General features: G+C 38.9%; 1 protein-coding gene across 1 annotated transcript in view; it reads right to left on the minus strand.

The window, feature by feature from the left end:
* The window catches only part of PRKCA (protein kinase C alpha), a 164,175-nt gene that overhangs the window by 95,359 nt on the left and 42,920 nt on the right, over positions 1 to 25,896 (minus strand). Inside the window, exon 3 of the mRNA XM_080389101.1 lies at positions 8,291 to 8,373. Coding sequence (XP_080245227.1) covers positions 8,291 to 8,373 — 83 coding nt within the window. The remainder of the gene's footprint in view (positions 1 to 8,290; positions 8,374 to 25,896) is intronic.

The following is a 25,896-nucleotide window of genomic DNA, read 5'->3' on the forward strand; positions in this document are numbered from 1 at the left end:
ACCTTTATTTCTCCACGAACTACTTCAGATCCTCTGCAGAGATTCAAAGTCAGGGTAATCACAAGAAATAAAATACTTATTTTTGTAATAAAAATATCCATGCTGTCCTGTAAAAGTTGTTTTAACTTACTGCACTGACTGTGATCATCTTTATTTTGGAAACATAAGACCAGCTTTTTGGGAAAGGGGAGTAGTACTATAGTAAGGACGATCGTATTTTGACAAAAGTATGTTTGCCTTGTAATTGTTTTATAGTAAGAATGTGACCTACTGTTCCCATCTAATAATGCCTATTGTAAACAAAGTCATCATGATTAATAATTTTCATAATAAGAAAAAATAGGCATACACACACATTGAGTGTTATCTCAATTTGTAAATGGAGGGGGCTTTTTAACTTCTTGTTTTACGGTATACAATGAAAAATCAATACATTTATTGCATCATAGCAGTTTAAGAATCACTTCAAAAAAATCATACAGGCTTGTCTTTAGAAGAGCATTTTTGTTAATCTGGCAAGTGGTAAACTGTATCTTGCCAGATCTTCCTGCCTTTGCGTGTCTTTTGCAACAGAGTGAGATTATTTTCATTAAAAAAGGAAATATTTCTAGGACAAGATTGCCTATTATCCAAAATCCAGATGAGCAATTTAAAAATCAACCTGGGTGGCTTATGTTTGGACTGGATCTTATAGGTACTTTCCAACCTAAATGATTGTATGATTCCATAATAGTTATCAGTGATGCTTGCTGCTCAGGTCACTCATGATGTCTAACATCAGTAAGAGTTGCTTTTCATTGCAAACCAAATGGTTAAAAGCAAAACAGACATGCCCTGCTGCTGCATTTCATTATCCCTGGAAGAAGACTACAAAGCTTTCTGATTAAAATCCCTTTTTAACTAGTTCTAAAGCAAGTCTTAATACTTTGCTTCCAGTTACTGTCTTTTCTTGAGTTTTTTGTTTTGTTTTGGTGGTGTGGGGGGTTGGGTTTATTTTTGGTGGTGGTAGTTTTGGGTTTGGTTTTGTTGTTGTTGTTATTGGGGGGTGGGTTTAATTCCCAAGATCAGTAAAGCGACTATTTTTTTTCACTCTGAAACAAGCCTCCTACATGTTAACAGTCTAGAAGCGTAATTAAAGGCCAGCGAGCAAACAAGAACTAAAAAAAAAAATTATTTTTTTTTTTTCCAGAATTTCAGCATTACCTGGAACTGAACAGAAAAATCAATCTGCTCAAAACAACAAAACCCTCCAGGAGAACCCAATTATATTAATTTATTCCTGCTTTGCATAGAGGTGTGACACAAGGAAAAAGATCCCTCATATCATTTGCGTCACATCCAGAACTATCAAACTGAACAGCATAATCCTGCAGTACACGTGGACATCAGCATTGCTCCACACCTAAGCCAAACTCAAGCCCACTGCTGTCATACTGTCAATTATCATTTACAGATGGTGGTTTCCCACTGGTCCCCCAGCATATGAATTTTTGAGGGTCAATCTTTCTCCTTCCAACTCAAAAATCATAGAACTCATAAAATGAAAAGCATGATGGAGCCTTACAGGACTCACCTCACCCCTCCCCTAGGTCCGATGAGGGCACAGATAATATCTGCAGCACTGTTTAGAGCCGTAAACCCCAAAAGAAAAAATTAATTTCTTCATTTGATCACCCACTGCAGCAGTTACCCATCATTATACCTAAAATCTTCAGCGTTACGTAGGTAATGCAGGCAGCTTGGGGCAAGGGGGTATGGGACCTGGTTGCAACTTAAGAGACATGGAAAATATTCAAAAGTCATGATTTAAAGACCTTTAAAATTTTACTTCTTTTCTAAAATCCTCTCCTGAAGAGATGCATAATTCTACATAAAACATCTCACTAAAAATAGAATATTCACTTCAAACATACTCCTGAGGAAATTCATTGCCTTTGTATCAGAGTTTATGACCTACTGTAAGAGCTGCTTCATTTTCTTCTACACTGGTCCCTTCACAATACTTTCACGTTGATTTTTTTTTTTCTTCCCCTCTCAATTGTGTTTTTTTTCCCCACTTGTTTTATGAAACTGTATCTTAATATATGAAAAAAAAAAATAATCTGAACTTAAATATTGTCCTCTAGAGTTCTCAGAAGCCTCCCTACTGTCAACTGCCTTTGTGTAGCTATACATTATTCCAACATCCAAACCACCGACGAAAAGATGCAGGAGCTGAATAATCTCACAGAACCTCACAGTTGTTCAAATTTAGACTGATTTTTCAAACATGCTTAAGATAATAAAGCTCCTGAACAATTTCAGTATCAAGGGGCTTATTAACTTTAAAGTCCTTTGCATATATGTCATCTTCAACATCCACGAGGTCAGCTGCCCTGCCAAATGGGATGAGATGGCTTTGCCTTTTCATTTTGCATCAACCCACATCTGTATCTCATCAATTCATTCACTTCTAGGTGCTTAAATACTAAGAACTCACTGCGATTCTGAGAAGTCAGATTTAATCTCCCTTGACCGTACAGTCACTTGCCCTCATTTAGATTTTTTCCACTTTTTAAGTTCTATTTATTTTGCTCGTAAGCCTCCTGTGGATCCTATAGTATTATAATAACTGAAAGGAAAATAGTGCAGATCCAGAGGTGGTGATGTCCAAGTTCTTGTGCACTCTATATTAAGTTTTATAGACTTGTACTAAAAATAAAAGAATACAGTCAAACGCCATTTTAAATCACTGGTGGCTTGTTGTTGTTTGGGTTTTTTTATTATTAATTCTATGCGCATTGGAACTGGGAACACTGTAATACATCACATGCAGTTTGAAACACTTTTTGTCATTATGATCCACTAACAAGGGGAAAAAAGATTTAACTCTCAATTTCAAAGTATCCTTTTTGAAAAAAAAAAAAAACTTGACGAGATTCCTCAACATGAAACACAACAAAGCTGCTTACAGCAGCAGTCAGTTTTTGAGGCTGCTCTTACATTTTTTACAGTAATTTACTCAAATTCTAAAGCATTTCAGCAATGGCTTTAAATAGTTTTTATGAACACCGAGCAATGTTCCAAAAACAAGCATCTGAATTGGAGACAGTGTTTCATGTAACTTTAGAGTACAATAGCAGCAGGAGCTGTTAAATTGTACTCAATAGCATCACCATAAGAGAGTTGGCCAAGAAGAGAAGATGAATAATTTCTATTCAAACTACAGAGAGCCCTTAGATAGCAGCAAAATAACTTCCTGAGTCGGTATTTTGCTCAGACACCAGAGCTTACACCCTGCCAAGTATGAAGGAAACGTAGAATTTTTTGATTGTATGAATTCTTATTTCATCTGAAACAGGATATTGTTCCCCAGACACCATCATTTCAGTACTAGTCAAGGACGACCACTTTATTCCCAAGTATTATTTTCCTTTTGGCACAAACACAGACCTTTCAACCAACCATTTCAGCTCGTCTGAGTAACGCAAAAAGAGGGTGATTACAAGCTTTTGTCTCTCTTACACTGCCTTTATTGAGGCATTTAATTTTAAAGTAATAAAAATAATTTATTCCCTCTTTCACAGCGATAGAATGCCATAGCAAATAAAAATGTTACATGAGGAGACAATATTTGTACACCACTATTTTTAGCACGGTACAGAACACAGGACTTTTATACAGCTGAGCAGTCAGTTTATTAAATACTTGGCATGTAAGAAAGGCTAGGAAATAAGAAGAGGTCTGTGGATGGCATAGTCTGAAATACCTTTTGTTTCCCAAACGACTGCATTTAAGTATCCAGCAATAAAAAAAATAACTCCAATTGCAACTGTAAATACATTTAAAGAATTTAGTGAAACTCAGTGGAGCTCTCCCTTCTGCAGGGGATTGCTGCAGCCAAAACGTGCTACAAAGAGTCTGAAAAACAACTACGCGGCAGAAATCAAGTAGGAAGAAATAATAATAAAAATATTTTTAAAGTTCAACTCTCTCTTTCAAAGGAGCATTATTTCAAGGTATAATTCGACCTCACGCTTCAGCCACATATACGCATTCAGCTTTCATGGAAGCCAGGAGGAAGTTTCTAATAATTACGGGGTTTCTCCCCTTTGGAGTCTATCTAACCAGCTAATAACCCTGCTGCTCCGAAACTCTCCGTATCCCTGGAGGCATGGAGCGTGCATGCCATCCTATCTTGCCTCAAGACAAATCTATAAATAAGCCCTCGCCGCCGTGTCCTAGATAGCTCAGGCCGCGGCAGGCAGGTCGGTGAACGCTCACCTGCAGGAGCTGCCTGCAAGAAACGCCCCTCTGCCTGCCAACGGCCCTTCTGCGACCCGCTGGGGCAGGCTTCTGCACTGGCACCCTAACGTGCACGATCATCTAAAAATTACAAGATGCAATAAATATCACACCATATATTTATTATAATTTGTACTTATTACTCTGGAAAAAAAATGTTTTATTAATTACAATATTACTCTGACAATTAATGGAAAGGTTACATCACGCAAAAACACTGGAGAATTTGAGTATGTAAATTAATTGTGCACCTGCGTGACATAATTTAGAAAAGGACTTTTTAGTATTTAAAACTCTGCCAATTATTATGATAAGCTTTATAGCATGCTACATTTCAGAACAAAGCTTGTGCTAACTCAGGAATAAGTTACTGAATTGTAAAAGGGTAGACATTATAGTCAAACATTTCAGTAAATTAAAGTGCAAGATTCTACAATCCTCTTTGTGTAATAGGACCTACTAATGTATCACAATTTTAATAAAACATATTTATTTTCTGTTTGCTTTTAATCTTCAAATTGTTTTTGTCATATCACTTCCGTGTAAGTATTGAAAATGATCATTTGGTAACCCCATTTCTAAAATAAAGCATTAGGCTGATTTATTTAATCACCGAGGCCAAAAACCAAAAGTCACAAAACGCAGTCAGCAATATTAAATATTATTAACAACCTGCCACACAACAGATTCCACCACCATGAAGAGATTCTCGATAAAATTAAATGGCCTCACACAAATGTGTGTTCTCATTTATGAACTTCAGGAGAAAAAACCCTGAAGAACCCATGTTTCAAAACAATTAATCAAGAACACTCTCAAGACTCAAACCATACATTATAAACACAGAAGACCTGCTTGTGAGCGTCACCACTAAAATTTTCAGTCACCCATAACTTCCATTAACATCTTACATCACAATTGAGCACCAGTTGTAAAAACTAGGTTGTTGGGGGTTTTGGTTTTGTTTTGGTTTTATTTTTTTTATTGTGCTACTTGTGTTTTAGGACCAACTGAAGCAAATCAGCAGTGTATTGCTTATGTTAATGAGTAATCAAACAGATATTCTGTAATTGTCCAGACTGCTGATGAAGTTCTGGCTCTTCGATGCCCAGCAGGTATTTTGCCACCGACATTTCTCCTCGCCTGGGTGCTGCTAAAGCAGTGACAGGCAGACGCATCGGGATGAACCTGGCACGTTGCCTCCCTTGGTCCGCAGCTGGTACTGGTGACCTTTACTCAGTTTGGTAATAGCAGCCACTCACCCGATACATAAATTTTGCCTAATAAACTGGAGGTAAGAGTTTCTAGGAAAGCAGGTCCCGTAGCAGATAGCTCCGTGCAATGCGGGTACTGGCACTGCCCACGTACACAATATATAAGGTGTACGGAGCATTACAGAGCTCCGAGCATCACCCAAATGCCATCCAGTGGGATGGAAATGGTTCAACTATACCTGAAGGCATCTGGACCGCAACAAAAAGTGGTGGCTATGGCTACTTTCTTTTAGAAGCAGGACATGGGGAGAGAGTAGGTGTTGCCACCTGCGTTCTGCATGACAGTTCAGTGATGGGGACACTCACCCGGACAGGGGGAGACCTGGATTTCAGCTCTTCTCTATCTCTAGGCACTTCTAATGTACAATTTCCAATTCCAAAAGACTGCTTTAACTGTTACACTTAATAGACAGAGCTAATCTCCACACTTCACTTCAAAACTTTAAAAATTCAAGAACTTTCAGAAAAAGAAAGGTATGAAGAGTAATTTGGGTTTCTTGTTCCTGCCTTCATGATTGCTTTAATAGTAGCCTCCTTTGACAGAATAATGCACTAAGGAACACGGAGCAAGGCCAGCCTGAGGACTGGCTGCCTTCCCGCTCGGTGAATGCCTTATGCCCCTGCCCTGGCTTCCACGCGAGTGCTCTGCCTACCTCGTTATTGTCAAAAGTCTCTTCCTTTGACTTTCGCCATAACCATTGACCTCAGCTCAGTCAAGTGACTTCAAGAAAGCTGTGCCCTATGCTAAGTGGAAAGAGATGCTTTATGTACAGCCTGGAATAACTCCTGAGGGATGCATCGTGGCTGCACTGGCACTTCTGATGCCCTGGTCCCATTCGACATGCTTAACAAACCTTTGGCAGTATCCACATTCTTTGCACAGGTAATCAACATAATTGCTCCGTGTTTGAATCTTGACTTTTGGAATCTTACTCCCTGACGTGATTTGTGGATGTCCATAACTTCTGGTGACTGCATCCATACATAGCAGGGCCCTTAGCTTAGATATGCCGAATCTCACTGTTGGAGCAATGTTTTTTGGGTTGTCACGGCTCTTAAATGGCAACAAGCAACCAGGGCAGCAGCAGGAGCAGCTGATGAAAGATGAAGGAAGTTTGAGATGAGGAGCTGAGCGCAGAAAAGTGAATAGGAAAAGAAAGGTGGCTGGAGATACAGAGAGCAATGAAATAACAGAGCATTTCATGAATTATCAGAACTGAATATGGAAAAAGATGGAAAGGTGAAAAGAAAGGCTTCTGTTCCAATTATGTTTTTAACATCATTCTGTTGATTTTAGCAATATTTTGAGTACTGTGAAACTTCTTCCATTGTAAACAGTCACCAAAGTAGCAGTAATTGAAGCCAGGTGATCCCTGGGGAAAGGTACTGTTCAGGAGCAGACCCAGGAGATGTTCACCTCTCCGTAACGGGGGGCTGGGCAAGGGGAAAGTTTGGAAGAGATGAGATGGATGTCGAGGACAGCAGTGTCTCTGTCATCACCTTCAGTGTGCTGCCACAGGACTGTCAGATCTGCCCCCACTAACTCTCCCTGCGACCAGTGGAGAAGCACCAACCTGGTTTGCTCGCTGGAGGTGACTATCAGCTGAACAGGGAAAACCGAATAGGGTAACTACACTCCTAACATAAGCACTTTTCTTATGTACCTAAATTTAGATTATGTTAAATGTTTAAAAACCAAACCGCTTCAAAAATTCTTCGCAGTTCTTCGCCATTTCCCTGTATTTAAATCTAAAAATAAGAAAACTTTTAACATCTCACATTTTCCAAATACCCTTGTGGCTCCTGCCCATACATTGTTCATTGATCTCATGGCTAGCACATTAAAACAATTCATGAGAAGCTCATTAAAAATGAGCAAGAGAAGTCTTCTGGTGCATTTCATCAGAGGAGATAATAGCCTGCAATCTAGAGCATGAATATGTTGTAAGAAACAAAACAGAGCCGGTCAGACAAAGAACACTTGGAATGTATTGTTCCCATAAGCAGATGTTAAATTACTTCACTGTAAAGTATTATTTATAAAACCCAAAGAAACTTTATTTTTATGTGAACAAACACGTTTAGTTTATTATTTCAGCAGGGTGATACAAAATTCTTGTACATGTGTCTCACCGTGTAAGCCGATGTGTTGAAAGCGAAAACTCGTTGACCAAAAATGCTACATGTATATAGAAATATTGACGGAGCAGGACAGAACGGGTGTATCCCGACTGGTACACCAGCTCGAGAACGAACATAATTGTTTCAATAACCTGCCTCAGATAAGCCAGCTGGCTCAAGATTAAACTGTCATCTGACTGCAGCTATAGATCCTCGTGTGCAGAGAGGACAAGGGCCAGAGTTAGTTCTGAAGATACACCTTGAGATAAGATAAGATACAAAGAAAGCTCGGAAAAAGCCTCAGCCTTTCCTGGAAATTGTTAATATCAAATGCAATCAACAAAGTAAAACGCTGGCTTCACACTTGGATAAACACCTAAGGATTGTCACATTCTGAAGGATATTGTTCTTAGTCACGCGTTCATTGCCACTTTTCTTACCAAAAATAGACCTTACTGTCCATAAATATACACTTCAGAACTGTTAAAAACCCCTCAGACTAATATTATCTATCATAAAGAGCCTATTGATGTTGTTTGTAATTCATTCTCACCGGTGAAACAGCAGCAAACTCCGTGTAAAAGCAGCGTACGAAATGTCGATGTACTTACATCAGTGTCGGGTCCCTTGTCAGCCCCCGGGCAAGAGAAGGTAACAAACTCATGGCACCTCTTATGAACCACAAAACAGCAAACTAGTGAGAGAAGGGAAACCAACAGTTAGAATGGCATCATTTAAATTACTTTTTTTTTTTCCCTGTTGTAACCAATATCATTACAGAGGAAATAAAACTTATAGTCCAATATTTCATCTGCAAGTCAATGAAAGAAAGCAGAGCCTAACGTTAAATAAAGACGCACGAGGAAGGCAGACATCAAGTAAACAATATAATTAAAGAGGAGATAAACATGTGCATTTAAAAATCAAGACTCTACCAAATGATAAATTTTTACTGTTTAAGACAGCACACAGTGTTAAAGCATAGTGTGGGATGGACAATTCTAAGAAGCCACATTTCCTAAATCTGAATCCCTCTCTGTAACGGGAACTGTCACTGGAGCAAAACCCATCCTTGGGTACGGGACGTGTCCACCGGCATGCCTGGGTGAACATGTCTACGAAGATCCAGTGTCTTTACTAGTTAATTACTTCTGTGAGAAACCAAAGCTCTGAGTGAAGACTGTTGTAGAGAACAAAGTGTTCCCGTATCACAGAATGGCAGGAGATAATGGGAAAAGAAAATTAGCTCCTGATTACAATATGACTGCCATTTAAAATTTATGAATGACCTGAAAGAACTTTTTCTTTCTGGAAATAAGGAAAGCTTCTTTTAATTTAAATATGTCAGGTGACCAAGGCTACAGGCTGTGTCACAGCATAGGTTGTGCATGTCCCCCCAAACCACGTAGAAAGAACAATTTGCTTGAGTGTGCTTACTTTGAGAAGCAGGTATTTTACTTTTTACCCTCACTACAGGTTCTTTCTTAATGTTAAGCTTAGTTCAGATATTTCAAAACTGGTCCGCATTTCAACAAAACAGAACAATCTAGATTTCAGATTGTGAAGCATACCGTCAAGCAATGAGTTGGGAGATTATAATGAACGATCCAGAAGTAACTCACAATTTCTTTACAGATAACATTCCCTGACCACTTCAAATTTTCATTTCCAATACGTAAAAGTACACTATTTCAAGGGACACTTCTAAATAATAAAACAGATTTCAGTTGATTGTGATTGCATGAGTTTCCTCAACTTCAGCGATAACGAAATCAAATTATGTCAGTACTTCTAAGCAGCTCGTTTCATGCGGCACCTTTAACAGTTCTCTACCCCGTTTAAAAGGTGTATTAATTTCTTTCACCTAATGAAGACAGCTGAGGAAGACGTTACCAAGTGCACCTTCATGTCACTGCAGCACACATCGATGAGGCCACCATCGTGCCAGGCTGGCCTCACCTCCATCCTTCAGTCAGCCGCTGACTTTAACCAAGTCTGATCACCCTCACACGTTTCTCCAGCTATTTTTCATCAGCATCCCAGGCAGCAATTGTTTCCCACTGTTCTATTTCTGACACGGCATATGTTTATTCTTTGGGCAAATGGAATAAAACAGGCTTTGCTCCACCGATTGCAGATAAGCTACGCCGACTTCACATGAGCCAGAGCTCTGGCTCCATGCACGCTGCCCACCTGGTTGTCTGGTTTGTTAATCAACCTAAACCCCAATGAATCCTACAATTATCATTTTGATGGTTTGTTTCTACCAACTGAAAGATCACTTAGTGGCAATTACTATTAATATTACTTGCAGCTGGAAAAATGCTTCACTTCCAAACTGTATTTTTGGTTTCAAACCTTCCCCTCTTGAAGACAATAGCCTGATTTATGTTTGCAGGGGTAAGTCACATGCAAAAATATAATCTCATTACATCCTTCAGGAAACAAAGAAGTTAATAATTACTTCGTATGCAGTGATCATACAGTTAGAAAACGCAACACAATCATCAATGCAAAAGATCTGAGAAATATCTCTGGAAAGGCCAAAGAACAGAACTCCTTTACCGATGTCTGTCTTTCAAATTAGGATCTTAGACTGGCTATTCCAACACTGCCTTTGCTCAGCAGGAGGGCGTGTTGCAAAAACTGCACATCTGGGGTTCTATTTTGGGGCAATATTTATAAAATACTGTAGTCACTTCCTAGGTCTGAGTTGACAGCCTCTCGTAGTGTGCTACATTCATTCAACTAGAGACAACGTTGACCTTATTTTTAATATGATAGATCTTAAGTGTCAAGATAGGTAGAAAAAACCAGCACCACTCATTGCTACAGCCTCGGTCTGTGGTTATGAACTTCAGCTGCTAACTTCCGTGACAACAATGCTAATCACGCTACAATGGAAACTCCAATTCAGCTGCCAAAGTAAGTAAACCAGACAGCACGTGTCCTTTTGAACTTTCAGCTACGCTTCAAAAAAAAAGGGACTTTATTAAGGCTTTGATTACCGATGTTGGCTACTCAACTTTTAAAAACGTTTCTGCCCAGTCTACTAATAGACTGTTGTGTGCACGTCAACATGGAGAATCTTCTCAACTCTTTCTCCTTTATTTCCCGATTGTACTTATGATGGGTTGCCTACCTGCAAAGAAGCTGGTCCCTTAGTAGGCAATTTGAAAGCATCAGACCTGTCTCACCTTTTGAGAATACTCAGATGGGAACCAAATAGTCCGACAAAAAAATAAACAATGGAATGGGCAGCTCTCATGGAATCATAAATCTAAAGGGAACTGAGGGTCAGCTAACATCCTTTGTTAGCAGCCATCATTTCCATACATAACATTGAACATCCACGTTTTCATTTTGAAATCCAGCCGTTAAGAGTGTATTTCAGCATTAGTTTTTAAATTTTTCTTAATTTTACAAGGCATTACAGAGCTAGAGAATTCATGTAAAGATTTAATTAGTTCAGGTAAGTGCAAACAAAATGTTACCTGCTTAAAATAACACACCGTTATTTTAGGAATAGAGATGAAAAATAACCTCTCGCTTGTTACTTGTTTTGAAAAGATGTTAATAGCTTCACATCGCTTACTGCAGCTGTTAAGAAGTCACATTATGTTCACCACCTTCTTGTAACGAAAGTTATATTACACTACTTTGAGGGGACTGCCAGAAAATTTGTTGCTTTACATTTTAAGACGAGTATAAGTAGAAGGGAGCTGGCACACATTATGCATAGTAGCTCGAGAGCAAGTAGTATCTTGAGGCTGACAGTTAAAATTAAAAAGAAAATTATTGAGGCATTTTCCTGTTTTGACAGCCTGATTTTGATCTGTGGTGTATATAATACGGCTGTGAGCTTCCATCCTTCCTAGCTCAGGGCTTGCAGGAGAGAAACACCCTCTGAGCAGCCCGGGGGGGCGTGGGGGGGGGGGGGGTGCACAGGGAGGAAAGGAGAGAACAAAACAGGCCTTGTGTGGCAAAAACAGAGGGACTGCTAGTTCTCCACTGGCATGCTGCATCTACCAGGCTGATCCCTCGCCCTCCGTCCTCCCAGCAATGCTGCGGAGAGCAGAAAATGCTAAATGGCTATCAAGAAAAAAAGGAAGAATGTGGTGAGAAGCACTCAGTGCGTTCTCAAAGCAAACAAGCAGAAGATGCACTACATGATTTGTGGGATTTATGATACATAATGGAGGGTTAATTTATTCTATCCAACACTTTTCTGTTGGTGCACAATACCATGAAAAACATGTTGTTATTAATAATATATACAGTCATCAGTCACTTAGAGTTACAAGGCACTGCTGCAATTTTCAAACTGCTTTTCTGAATTATGTGATAAGTGAAGGTTATCATGATATATTGTCAGGTGAGAGTTATCTGCTAAAAAAAATACATTTCTAGTAGCTTTGACACAGACTGATGAGACAGAAATGAAATACTACAATAACAAATAACAGATGCAATCTTCTCTATTACATGATCTGTAAAGGAGAAAAGCCATTGTTGAGACCCAGTCACCCACGTACCTGAAGCGCTCTACAACCCACAAAGAACTGGGATCAAAAATGTCAAAAGTCCTATACTTTACCATTTGGAATGAGAAAAGTCCAACCGATATTAAAAAATGAAAATTACTTTCATACTCCCACTTTTGGAGGAAAACCAACAGGTTAGATGAGCCTTTCCAACAAACACCACACACCACAGTATTTCTTTATTCAGTAAAACAAATAAAGCGGCAAACTTAAAAGGGGGAGACAGTATATTTCTAAGACAATCTAACTGAACTGCCAGTTATTATTATTGCCTGTAATCAGCGAGGTTTCTTCAAGTCATCTCTGACTCATTTTTGTGATGCTCAAGACTATTCTCCCAACTGAAATGTTAGCTTTAGAAAATCCCAACCACCATAAAAATCATGTATTATCTTCCCATCTAAATAAACTTTAAGGCCGTGGCTAAACTGTTACGATGTAATTAGTTGCCCACCACCACCACATATACGTATTCTTGCCTACGTAATTTGCATCCAGGTTTCAAGCATCGATTCTTGCAAAGGAAGCGCTAGAAGGGGTCTGATGGGCAGCAATGGGGAAATAGCTCCATGTGCACCCAGTATTTGTTGTTGGGTTTCTGCTTTGGGGTTTCGTTGTCGGGTTCTGAACAAAAATTTGTTCTGAATTGGACTAAGGAGTTACAACAGAAATAAACCAAGCATGAAATCACTCTCTGCATTACTCTCAGAGGATACTAGAGAAATTTAAGGGCTTCTCCAGTAGCTTGGAGCACTGCATAATTTTTATGTTCCTGTTTCACATGCTTTGCATATTCGGTGAGGCCACAGAATTCTCCCAAGGGGCCCATATTACTGGCTGACTTGTATTTTCTGCACGACACCAAGCAGTGAATGAATTTGTCACATGGCATGCATTAGTTCATTCTAAGATTAAATATAGCTATTACATTAAATGGAAATAGGGTACTACCTCAAAACAGACAAATAGTTTAAATACCAAATACATTTGTTATTTAAATAAGCAGTACTGTTTTAATCTAGTCCTAGTAAATTAATTTAACTCGGGAACAGGAGCTATTTCCAGAGCAAGAAGAGCAACAATTAAATAGGATTTAGCTATGATTTAGCAATACTTGTCTTTCTCCTTCTCTGAATCTGTTACAAATTGTGAAAAAAAAAAAAAAAAAGAAAATCATTTTATATTGAATATAAACAAGGCCATAGATTACAAACAGACACAAGTCAGAAGCAGCGCTAGCTCTGAATGTTATTAGCATTACTGAATCCACAGGGAATTTTGGAAAATTACATTACCCTAACTTTTTCAACATATATAATTTATAACAAATCTGTGAGTTTTCCTGCCAGTGTTTCATCCCATCTAGAAGAGAGTGCTATCTCAAGAGAGTACCGAGGCTAACACTTACAACTGCTATACGCAATCTTTCCACTTGGCATTTACAACACTTGTCTCACTAAAACAGCCTACAGCCCAGCAAGATACAGCCTCTTCCAGGATAACATAGTCAATAAGAAAAACAACCACCTCTCCACATTCACCTTAACCTGCTACTAAGCTTCTTAAAGCCCTTTTGTAACACCACGAGGTCACGCAGCACCTTTACAGCACTAATCTGCATAGTACTACAGATTCCTTGCTTCATGGATTATCTTTATTGCAGGTTCTGCAAAACTCAAACTACCTTCTCAAAGAGGCATCAAAACTCCACCCTGAAGTATAGAGACTACATGAGATCAATATTGATAAATTAGGGCCGATTCCTACTTCTAAGCTACAACTCTACCAGTCAATAAGTGGTTTGTGTATTCTCACGTTCATACATCTGACCTTGCTGCACAGATTTTCTTTTTCAATTTTGTCAAGTTCAGTTAAGCTAAGGCAGTCAAGGGGAGGACAGAAATGAGATCTTTACTACCCATTTTTAAAAATTAAAGAGAAAGTAATGTTTAACTGAAACAATATCTTATTTGTGCGAAAGGATTATACAGATCGTCTGGATAGCCTTAACTACTCAGGTCATTAACTCCTTTACGCTGAGTATAAAACAGATGGATGTCGCTGGTAAGCTGGCTTTGCAAGATCTACAACAGCGTGCAAATAGTCTGTAGGTCTGGCAGAGAATGCACATACATTTTCATTTACCCAAACAACTTCAATGGAGCTGGTAGTACTGTAGGATAAAATTATGAGTATATACCTGCAGCTATATTTTAAGGTGTTTATAAAACAGTTTGGATTTAGCAAAATACCTCACATAACATATTCAGGCACATACTATAGATTTGTCATTTCTGCCTTCCATGACAGGGAAAAGAAGGTAAATGATAAAGGTTTTTTTCCCCTAAAACTATAGCACAACGTTTGCAAAACTGACAGTTTCAAAATATTAAAGTATTTAACGTAATATGAACTATTCAACACGCTTTCAATCTACTTGTTAATGATGTACTTTTAAAAAGACAGATATCATCATTTCTATGTAAAGTCCTTGCTAAAGTTTCACAAAGCTATTAATCTCTCTCCTTTGAGGCGACCCATTTTATAAAAGAATAATAACCCAGAAGTCATTTATCAAAAATGGTGCTGGAATAGCTATTTCAAGAACTTGTAACAGCAAAAAAGATGACCCAGTATCACAGACTTTTTATATCGCTTCTGTAGTCTGAATTCACTTTAGTTTAAAAATCTGCTGATCTTAACATGTTGTATGCCAGCAACAAAGACACTCCGGGTGGCCGCTGTAATCTGCTTTGTAGCTGTGTACAGGCACATCAGCAAGGAACAGCACGGCTCTTTCAATTAAAGAACTCAACAACATAAAAGCCCGCAAATGTTTCTTGTTGAACGCCGAACATTCATTCTTCAGATTTTTCAACTCAACTAATTCAGCAGTGACCCTAATCGCAGAAACAGGATGTCTTAAATAAAGCAGCTGCCTTCGGTCTGATGCATTACCTAACGCAAAAATAAAGGGCCGAGAAAGCGAGCAGCACGAAGCAGCACAGGCTGTGTATGTTTTAAGACTGTAGGAAACAACGGGATGCAAGATGAAACCGATCCCCACAATGCAGCTGTTGGATTTTATTTTGTTTTGTAATACAGCTGGAATCCTGGACGGCAGCAGAAAGCAAAGTGCTTTTGGAAAATCATGGTAGCTGCCCTCTGCAGGGCACAGCCTCACTGAATCCGGTCGTGTTACCTAGCACGAGAAAAGAATGAGGTCCTCAGTGAGTAAACCTTCTCTAAACCCAAGAGCAATCACAATGACTTTGCTCTTAGAAGCCCAGTGGCCACCACACCCCACGTCCTTCCAGTGGTGCCTCCATCCACCCAGCCCAGGACCAGCCCAGCAGAGCCCCAGCTCCAGCAGCCAGCGTGGGCAGAGCTGCTCCTCCCGCCAGCCAAGCTGAAAACTTCATTGTTTGCTCATGAGAAGCCCGATGCACTGAAGACAAACATCTGAACGACTCAGGCGATTTCTTAATCTTTCATCTCATATTAAACCACCCACATGGTCAGTTTAACACAGCCCGCGCCACGCTTCACAGCAACGTCTGAATCCATTCACAGCTCGAAGCATGGAAAACTGATGAAATACAGAAAGCATGATAGCACAGCTGTAAGGTATTACTGTGAGGTTTTTAGAAAGAAGTTAGAATGTTTTAGTACCATTGTTACAGCTTGTTTTTCTCAGCAAGAATATTTTAGTACCATTGTTACAGTTTGTTTTTTCTCAGCACTTCATAATTTAATGATATCAAGCTACTGGTGGCTGTAAACCAAAACATTTCCTTCTTTGAGTATGATTTGTATGGACACAAATACAACAAGTGAAATGCCAGATCTGAACGCCAAAAGCTGAACGCTAAGTATTTTAGTATATTTTGAATTTAAGTCTGGGCTTTCAGTTGTGTTTGAGAAGCCTTGTAATGTACTGACAACATTAACGAACCTCGCTTGCCAGTAGACATAATCCATACAGTAATTCCGTTATTGCCAAAAGATGGTATTTATTCTTCAGGATAGGAAGAAGTGAAGCCAGGATAACAGCAAACAAGCTGTTTGAAACATGAACAGAGCCATATCCCTAGTACTACACTAAAAGAAATAAACTTCCCGTGATACCTGTTTGGACATAATCCTGATAAAAGAATTACTTCAGAACTGCTCATACAACAAGGATAATGACATAATTCTACATTTACTTACATATGCAGAAGTCACCAAAAAGATGATAGAACCCTCTGACATTTGCTTTCACATAATCATAATTCCAAAATAGCGCAATGGGACTTCAAATGTATTAGAGCAAAAAACTCATGCCTTGCTTATTTACTTATTTATTTTTAAAAGACAGCAGTTCTTTCTAAAGGATCAAAGATCTAATTTCACAAAACAAGTGTTATAATAGCATGTAGGTGCCATTTAACGTTTATGCCTGGTATAGAATCATATAAATTTAAATATGAAGAAAATCATGATACGGATCCACAGAAACATCAGCCCAGCCACCCCTTGTCCTCTTCAGCCAATCTCATTTGCTCTTTCCAGTTCCTTTCAGCATGGGGAAGGTATAAATTAAAAGATAATTATAAAAACTTCTTGAATCTTGTCACAAAAACCCCACCTGGTATTGCTTAATGACAACGATTATCGCCATAAGAGTTAAACTTGCTATCTAAATGCACTTTAAACTGCAACAATTAGCTCATTTTTCTTTGCCCAATTAATGAATTCTGTAGACCGCTCTATGGTATATTCTGTGCTAAAGTGACTGCATTAAAAATGAAAGATATTCACACTGTGCCCCAAAGTCACAAAAAAACCCTTGCAAAGGCACTATCTAGTCTCTTGCTGACACCACACCAAATCCTTTGGATATAATGAAATTGCCGGTATTCATTGTATGATGGTATTTTCAGTGCTCCATATAGTGTCTTTAGTTAGAAGATACAGATACACTCCCATTTGGTACAGGATTGTAATTACTATTAAGATTCAGATCTGGTAATTTATTCTACATTAGCTCCAATGTCCTGAACACAAAAAAGGTATTAATACATACGTTACAATTCTGTTAATTTATAACGTATATGAAAATAGTAGTCCAATCCACTAACGAAGGGAAGCAATTAAAGACAGGTGAACAGCACCAACGGGCACCAGGGGCAGCAGCAGGTGGCTGCAGCAGCATGGCCCTCGGTCCCGGTGTCATACTACGCGAAGCAATTGCTTAATGCAGAATTCTGAAGTGAATGGTTATTGTAATTGAAAGACAGATGATTACCAGATTACTTCTTATATACCTTGGCAGCGACCCGCTAGAACAGGCCAAGAGTAGAAGCAGGGGATGGGATGGATGTCACAAGTGTCACACAGCAGCAGCTTGCATTGGTCTGCACCAACGTGCCTCTTGCCTCCTGTTCTCTCCAGGATTTTTGGACAACTAGGACTTCACTGTCAACGCCGCTCACCATTCCTGCCCTCCAGAAGTTCCATTTTTATCCAACACAGATTTTATTTTATTTTTTTTATGGCAATAACTATACTCTGCCTCTCTCAACCTATCAAGAGTGTGGCTCGAATAGCAAAAAAACCATTTTAAAATAAAGAGGTGCAAAAGATGTGGCTGAAATTTTCAAAGGATCCAGAGGAAAAAGAGAACATTCACCTCCTTTTGGACATGAGGGATACTAATAAAACCAACTGACGATCACTTTAGACACTTCCCTCAAAGGGCTGAAGCTGGGGTTTTTTACCTGACCTACCCATTATATCTCAGCAGTAGCAGTATATCAGGATATTGAAGAGGTTTTGTTTAAGGTTTTTCCTGTTGCTGTTTCTTTTAATTATTTTTATGTTACCCAACAGATGCTCAATATTTGTTGCAAGTCTTACCCAGTTGCATACATCTTATTGAAGGGTCATCTGCTAGAAATTTCAGTATCACTTTCCTACTCTCATCAGTCACTGAAAACATTGTTTCATCATAAAGTAACTGCAAGCTCTCAGGAAGAAAAACAACACACACACCAAAAACCCCAACGACTCTGCATTAGACTAATTTCAGTCTGAAATTTATTGCCAGTGTAAGACAACAAACACACAAAGAAACCCATTACAGAATTAAGGAAAATCACCGTCGGCCAATAGGTGGAAGATTTTTTCCCTAGTATGTTTGAAGGGTACATTACTCATAACAAGCCGATTAATTTCTTCGGTTTAGTAGTTATCAAAATTACATGGTGGAGTGAATGACATAAGTTTCAGTAATTCATTCAAAATAGCATAAGTGGTATTTATAGGAAATACCTGTAGGCTCAGAGGTAGGTAGCACATACATAACAAAATATGAAACCGTGGAAACTTGTAATTTAATTATGAATGAATTATTTACATTTGCATTGTAAAACATTTACAGGGAAAAAAAAAATTCTAAACAAAGAAGTAGTTCAGCTGGGAGATTTGCAGCAAAAAAACCAGCGCGGCAACTGTCAGTGGAATCTGTCACCATATAGTCACTGGAACTTTTGAAGTGAAAGGTATATTTTGAGCATGAATTCAGGAAAATTGAATTAATTGTACCCATCAATCTATTAATTCAGCACTAGGCTCTCATGTAAAGCCCGTCTTAGTTTACGCATCTTGGTTCCTAGTGCTTTGCCAGCACAAACGTTTGCACTTCCAGGGAAACACAACATCAGCACGCAGAGCCGGCATAGTGATGATTTCTTAAGTCATGGTTAAGTGACCACTTTAATTTGACGTATGGCACATTGCTATCAAAACCAGTGGCCCTGTCTTCTTGCTTCTGTGTTTTAACATTTATGCAGTCAATTTTTTTTGGCAGGGTTAGGTTTTAGCTGGACCAGTTCCCTGAGCTAGCTCAATACACAGAACATCAAAGTTCACGTAGCACAAAAATAGAACTATAAAACCACCACAGCAGCCTCAATTTGTGCTAGATTTATACTAGATAAAGCAACCATGTAATAACAACCTATATGAATATTAAAACTCAATCCATCCTGCACGATTAAGTAGAAGAACAGAGGGAATGTCTCCAGTCTGTCTACATGGTTGACAAAGATTTCGAAACGTTTTTCAAGTTCCTAGAAATTGATCTTTATCTCAAAATGCTCCGGCAAATTTAGCCCATGTTTGAGTTCATAGTTCTTAGAAAGAAAAATGGCTATTCTTGTTGCCTTGACTATGAAAATGGTACACAAGCATTTTCCACCGTATGGTTATAATTGGGCAGTTTTTTCTTGCTCACTGACGCAGCAATACAAACAGTATTTCTTAGTATATGTCAGATTGAATGAGTAGTCTTCTCATGATATGGAAAGGTAAACATTATTTCCTATCCGATGTATTTACCAAAAGCAATATCTTAGCTTAAGTAAAAAACGAGGCATGAATGTCAGTGATATGTTAGCTGATGCTCATCTGAGAATACTGTTTACAACAAGCCAAGAATTTTCAAATGGTAGTAAGGGACTGGAATTCAGTAAGCCATGACTCAACACCCCTCACCCGCCCCCCCCCCAAAAAAAAACAAAACAAAACAAAAAACCCAAAACAACCCAAAACTGAGATTGCAACTCATTCCTACTCACCATGGAACATGCATAAAGGGTCTACAGTCCAAAAGCAAAGCAAATCCATTTCTGTCATTACTGTCTTTTCAGACTGCTTTTATTCAAGGTTTTACTGTATGACATATTGGCACTTTAGAAGAGATCATAAAGGCAACTGAAAAAATTAAGGCATTCCATAATTGCACAACAAATCTATAACTTGTTAAGGAAAACAACAGTGACAATTTGAGCTTTCAGTTGACAGTTCTTAAAATCACATATTACTAACAGGCAAAATAAGAAATCTCTATTTTTCATGTGTTTAAAAACGTTAACAAACTTTATGAAAGTTTCTTGAAAAGAAACTGATGAAATCACTTTCTTTTGAACTTTAAAGCTTTTCTGACATAAAATATTATTTATTTCCTCACTAACTTAACTATCCCCCTTCTTATATACAGTGCAGCAAAGCAATTCGGCCTTTCAATAATACACATTTAACATGGTTAGAAACTAGGCTTTTACAAAGACTCCACAATGCACTTATCGATACCTGGGATGCTGTGTTGTTCCAAAACTAAGGGAAGTACTTCTGGCTCTACTCATTCTAAAAGATAAAATATTGCTAGAGGCACAGTATACATCACCCCATTAGGTATCTGGACAAGTTAAAATGGACCTGTTTTATTTTTACCCAGGAAGAGTTAAGTATAGGTCGGAAATGTAAGCATCATTAGACTCCCTGCTTAACTGTAGCACTTTCCTAGCACTCCAGTGAGTTGAGGGGTGGAACAGACACTCAGTCTGGCATCCAGCCCCAAAATGACATCTGGGAGCAGTTAGTCACTAGACACATAATGCATGAAATGTGGATCTGCTTTCTACCGGGCAGCACAGCACAGCGCAGCAGTTGGTTGCAATCAGGTCCCACATTTCCAAACCACACTGGTGTAAGAACGGAACTGCATGCACCCACAGATGCAAGCGCACAAACACGAGTGCAAGAAAATCCATACAATCACGGCAGAGGATCACACGCAGACAGTACTGTCAATTAGCTTCCGTGAGCCCACACAGAGGAAGGCCATGGATACCAAAATTAAAGCATTTCAACATCAGATTTCTTTGCCGTGTGACAAAGCCCATACTGTGATGGTGGGAAAAGGTGAAAACTGGGAACAGATGACAAAACCTCACGGTTGATCTGGAAAGTCTGTGGCAAGTCACCTCTCCAACAGTTTTCCCAGCGCTACAATCTATATTTACGCATCTCTTCCTTCCCAGGTTGTATAATTCAGACATGCAACGTTGCCCATTGAATGTCTCAGTTCCAATAGATCAACGTTTGTACTTGGCCATGTTGCTCCTTAGGTCGCAGTTTAGTAACAGAGATTATTCCATATCTAGTTTGGAGCAAGATAAAAAAAAACCACTTTCTCCCGTGCAAGATTTGTATTTAAGTCTTTATAATCAACAGCCTGAATAATGCCCTTTTATGCAATGCAGCTCATTCATTACATCTCACCCACACTTCTTAAATGCTGTTTAATAATTCTGATTATGAATATTCCATTATTTCAGCCAAAACCAGTTTTTATTTTCAATCACTTTATGCCTTTTAATGCTCCAGACTGCAGGGTACTTAAACCTTTCAAAAGTTGAATAAAATAATGCAGTAAAACTGTATGAAAGCAAGTGATTTATGTAAAACTGCATGTTCTCTCTGTAAACAACGTGAAACTGTTACACAAGTGGATGGAAAATAACAGATTCCAGTAGATTCCAACAGGCATGCAAACAGATGAATTCTACATGAATTATGTTGAAGTGGTATAATAAATGTAGAACTAATTTCAGACTCCAGCATTTGAAAAAGTGCATCCCACGTACAGAACAGTATCATACATCAACAAACTACTGCGTAAGAAATCAAGCTGCCATTAATACCTGGATGCAAGATGAATTTTCAGTGCGGCAGGAACTTTGCTTTAAAGGTCTCATGATTAAATTGTGATTATGTCATTCATATATTCATTGCAGAACGTTAAAATGTGAGTAAACTGTGTCTTTAGGGAAAAGGCCAGGAGAAGAGGAGGGAATGTGAAGAGCTGACAAAAGATTCCAGATAGAGTCTTTCCATAGAAGGTTCTCTGCGAAGTCAGTTTCTTCACTAGTCTGGGTAAAAACACCCCTCCAAACTGGAGGGCAAAGCTACAACTAAAGTCTAGTTCCAGTGCAGGAAGGGCTCCCGGTGGCACAGGCTGCCTGTGCGAGATGGGCAGAAGCCATCAAGCCTGTCAAATTCCCTACCGCAGGAAGGACCACTGGTCTGTAGTTTCCCACCTGCTTCACGCCGGCACAAACCAGCATCGCTGCTTGATGAAGCGGTGCCGGTACATGCCCCCCTCCCCAGCTGCTGACTCCTGCCCTGGACCAGCCCCTTTCCCGGTGGGACCTGCGCAAGGATTCCCCCTTGGCACGTTACTGGTACTTACATGCTAAAACCCAAGTTACTGCACAGGAAAGGACTGGTGTGCAGACATTAGTCAGGCAACCGCGTGAACCGCAGCTCCGGGGCAGGACCGCGATACTTCCAGCTTGGAGCAGTTTACCTGGGCTGTGGAACAGCACCAGAGTCTTCCCCAAGAAAGGCTCAGCATCTTCACAGGAAAAGTTGTTTCAGGTTTTGTCCTGTTTCCCCAGCTATCTGCTTCTCCTTTATTTTAAAATGATATACCTCTAAAGACAAAGAATGCGCTTTGAAATATTCTTAATTTCTAGGAAAAAAATATATTAGATGTGATCGGTGAGGATTTCTACACCTGAAAAATCAGTGGATGTATTTGTTCTGAAGCTCGCTGACTGGGTAAAACTAGTTACAAACAGATTTATGAGTGTGACTCAGAATCTGGAACAAACTGAAGATGAGCAACCAAAAAAAAATGAACAGAAAAAATGTGTTCTATTATTTTAAAAACGTGTAGTGCCTACAACGCGCATTGAAGCTGCTGAGGATAGAGCCCAGTTTCTTTATTGCAATGCCTTTGTATTTGTTTCCTTCTCTGTACTGCCTTACAGTACAACTGCACAATTAAGAGGGTTTTTTACATCTTTTTGCTCAGACATACTTCTGCTAAGCAGCAGCTCACACTATAACAGCAGCAATACCAGGTACTACTGTAATTGGGAATTCATAATTCATTGCCCTGCTGCATAATGGAATCTCATTCTTACCACAGAACTTTCATATTCTTGAAAAACATATTTTTTAAGAGATACTATTTCAATTGCTTTAAGCTTTCGTAGAAAAGCCAGAAAAAAAAGTAAAGTTTTCTTTTAAACTAATGCTACATAGCATAAACTGGTATTCCATGCATTTGAGGGAAAAAAGATCATATTTATGTCTTAAAAGTACACAAAGGCTTTTTTTTGTTCTTTGGATTTTACATCCATTCACAGAGATATTAACACAGTAAGTCTATTAACAAATGCAAGGGATTTTACAAATTCAATTGTGGTAATTAGTCATATTTCAGCTTTATAGGACTCTTTGCTCTAAAGAAAAAGATTATGGCTTTTCTTCTTGCTCTATTACCCAATTGGCATTTAAGTCGATCTGCTAAAAGTGTATCTGCTTCAATGGAAGCTCAAAATAACCCATTAAAGGAATACGCAGAGCTATGAGAATTTTATTTATTTTTTTACTACTTCAATAAGAACATACGACATTACTAAGTAGTCCTGGCTGAATGTTATTCAGCTCTCCTTCAGTTTTTCCAAAATTCCACTTTTTCCTGTCATGCATAAGACAAAAAAAAAACCCAACACGCAAACAAACAAACCAACCAAATTCAAGTTCTTATATAGGTTGCAGAAAACAACTCCTCATCCCAACGTACATACAAAATGTTCAGCATTGTAAGGAAAGCCTTTCCACAATACACAGCACATACTCAGCTGTTTATTTCAACGCAGATGAGAACACGGCTGCTAACCGAAAAACCATCACCGCGCGGACTTGAGAGTTGCTCCCTATACTAAAACGCTACATCAGAAAGTTGCTATTCCCAAAATCCTAACAGCAAAGATGGATTGCCTTTCAGCTATAACATTAGACACAGCTGCATTGTGAAATCCGTTTAGTGATGCTATTAACAAATTTGATAAGTACAAACCATGTTGTACAGAAGGAATATGGAAGAATATTGATTAGGCTAACGGTCGTCTGAAATAAGACATTGCCTGCCGTGGTTTTGCTCCCTTCAAAAGAGACAGTGAATTACTGAACCTTGCAGAGAGGCAAGAAAGGAGGCTGGTGTCTATTGATTAGTGACAAACAGGTACTGTGAATTCACCAGAAGGGTTACTAAAAGAAAAGAATGCTTTTCATTAAAAGGGTAGGACCTACACCTTCAAAAAAACCTATGTGGATCAAAATACTGACTCTTTAGACTTAACAGCATTTGTAATTCAGTCATTTAATGTAAGCCAAATAGAAATAACAAAAAAACAACTGTTTAACTTTGTAACAGTCTCTCTTTTGCATTAACTGGCTCAAATTTTTGGAGTAAGATGCAAACAAAACCTTACAAAATTCCATTATATTTGTGGTGTTCTGACAGTAACTGGCACATGCTGCTCTGGTTCACGGTGACGCACATTTAGCTCGTTTTCAGAAACTTTTGTACAATACAAATTGGCCTGCCATGCTTTATGTTGGCATCTTCATTTCAGGATCTTACACATGAGGCTTTGTTAAATGGTTTTAAAAGTGGCCTATGGTAAAAGAAGAAAAAAAATGCTATTTTTTAAATGGAAAAATTATTCCTACTTGAGGGTAGTTATTCAATTTGATACAAGAATTATTAAAACTTCAGCATACTCAAAAGGCTTTCTGCCTTCTCAGTGAATAATTCCCCTCGCAGCCATACGTTGTCCACTTAAATTCTACTACCAGTAATGCTGTACACATCCATCATTCTGTTCGCAAGGACTTTACAAGTCTTATTTGCTTTAAGAAGAAAAAGCATTTATATTCACAGGATGGCTTGCTTTGCATAGCAGTTACGTTCGTGTTAATACATCCATGTTAATGCCCTCCTGGCTTCCTCCAAACAGGAAGCCAGCAGGGCTCTCCTACCTGTTGGACACTATTGTTAAAACATAAATCCAGGTCTTTACTTTTACTTTTGGCTTCTCTCCTTGTTTACAGGTGACTTTTCTTTGTAAATAAAAATGTTATCCTTCTTCCTGCCTGAAGCGTTATGATTCATCCAGTTACAGCAGAGGCGGGGATTGTCTTGGGTTTCCCAATTATTAGATTTATAAATGAACACCAGGGGGATTTCTTTTATCTACATGTTTGGACGCTTAAAGAGACCATACCTGCTTGAGCTCATTACTTAATAATCAATGGAGGGAAGCAGACATTTCGTCTAGAAGTGCTATGTCACATCCTGATGTAAATTGCCTGCGTCACGTGGAAAGGACCCCCTTAGAGAAGATGGATACTCACTCTTTACAACAGGCTTTAGGATGAGATTAATCACATCTGAGGAGAGTCCATTTCTCTCCAGAAGCTACGAAGGGATCCAAGACATCTCTCAAGTGTTTAAAATTTACAATGTTGGCATTTAAATCTGAATGGATTAATCTTATCCTGTACGCTGGCTAAACTAAAATAAGGTTTAAATTAACAGGGTACTAATCTGTGTATACATCGGGCTCGGAGCCAGCTGCTGCTGCTGCACCTGGCTCACTTGCCCGAGCACAAGGCATCACAACACGAGAATTCCCTGCGCCGGGGTGACCAAACGAGAACTAATGCATTGCCTCCTGCCTTCTGGTTTCCATTAGTAGGACACTTACTGAAGATTTCCTTCCTAGGGATTTCACGTAAAAACCTGATTTATCTTTGTTCTGGTGCCTAAGTGCAGCCCTCCTCCTACATAGCGAGTGCTTCAGTATTTGATCATGTCAACTTTTATGTCTGTCTCCATATACTGAAGATGCAGCACAAAGCTCGTTTAGGACCAAGCAGCATGTGTGTAAGGGCAGTCAAACCAGAGTCCCCGATAAATAGAGCACACT

The sequence above is a fragment of the Falco punctatus genome, assembly GCF_963210335.1.
Source record: "Falco punctatus genome assembly, chromosome: 1".
Taxonomy (NCBI): Eukaryota; Metazoa; Chordata; class Aves; order Falconiformes; family Falconidae; genus Falco; species Falco punctatus.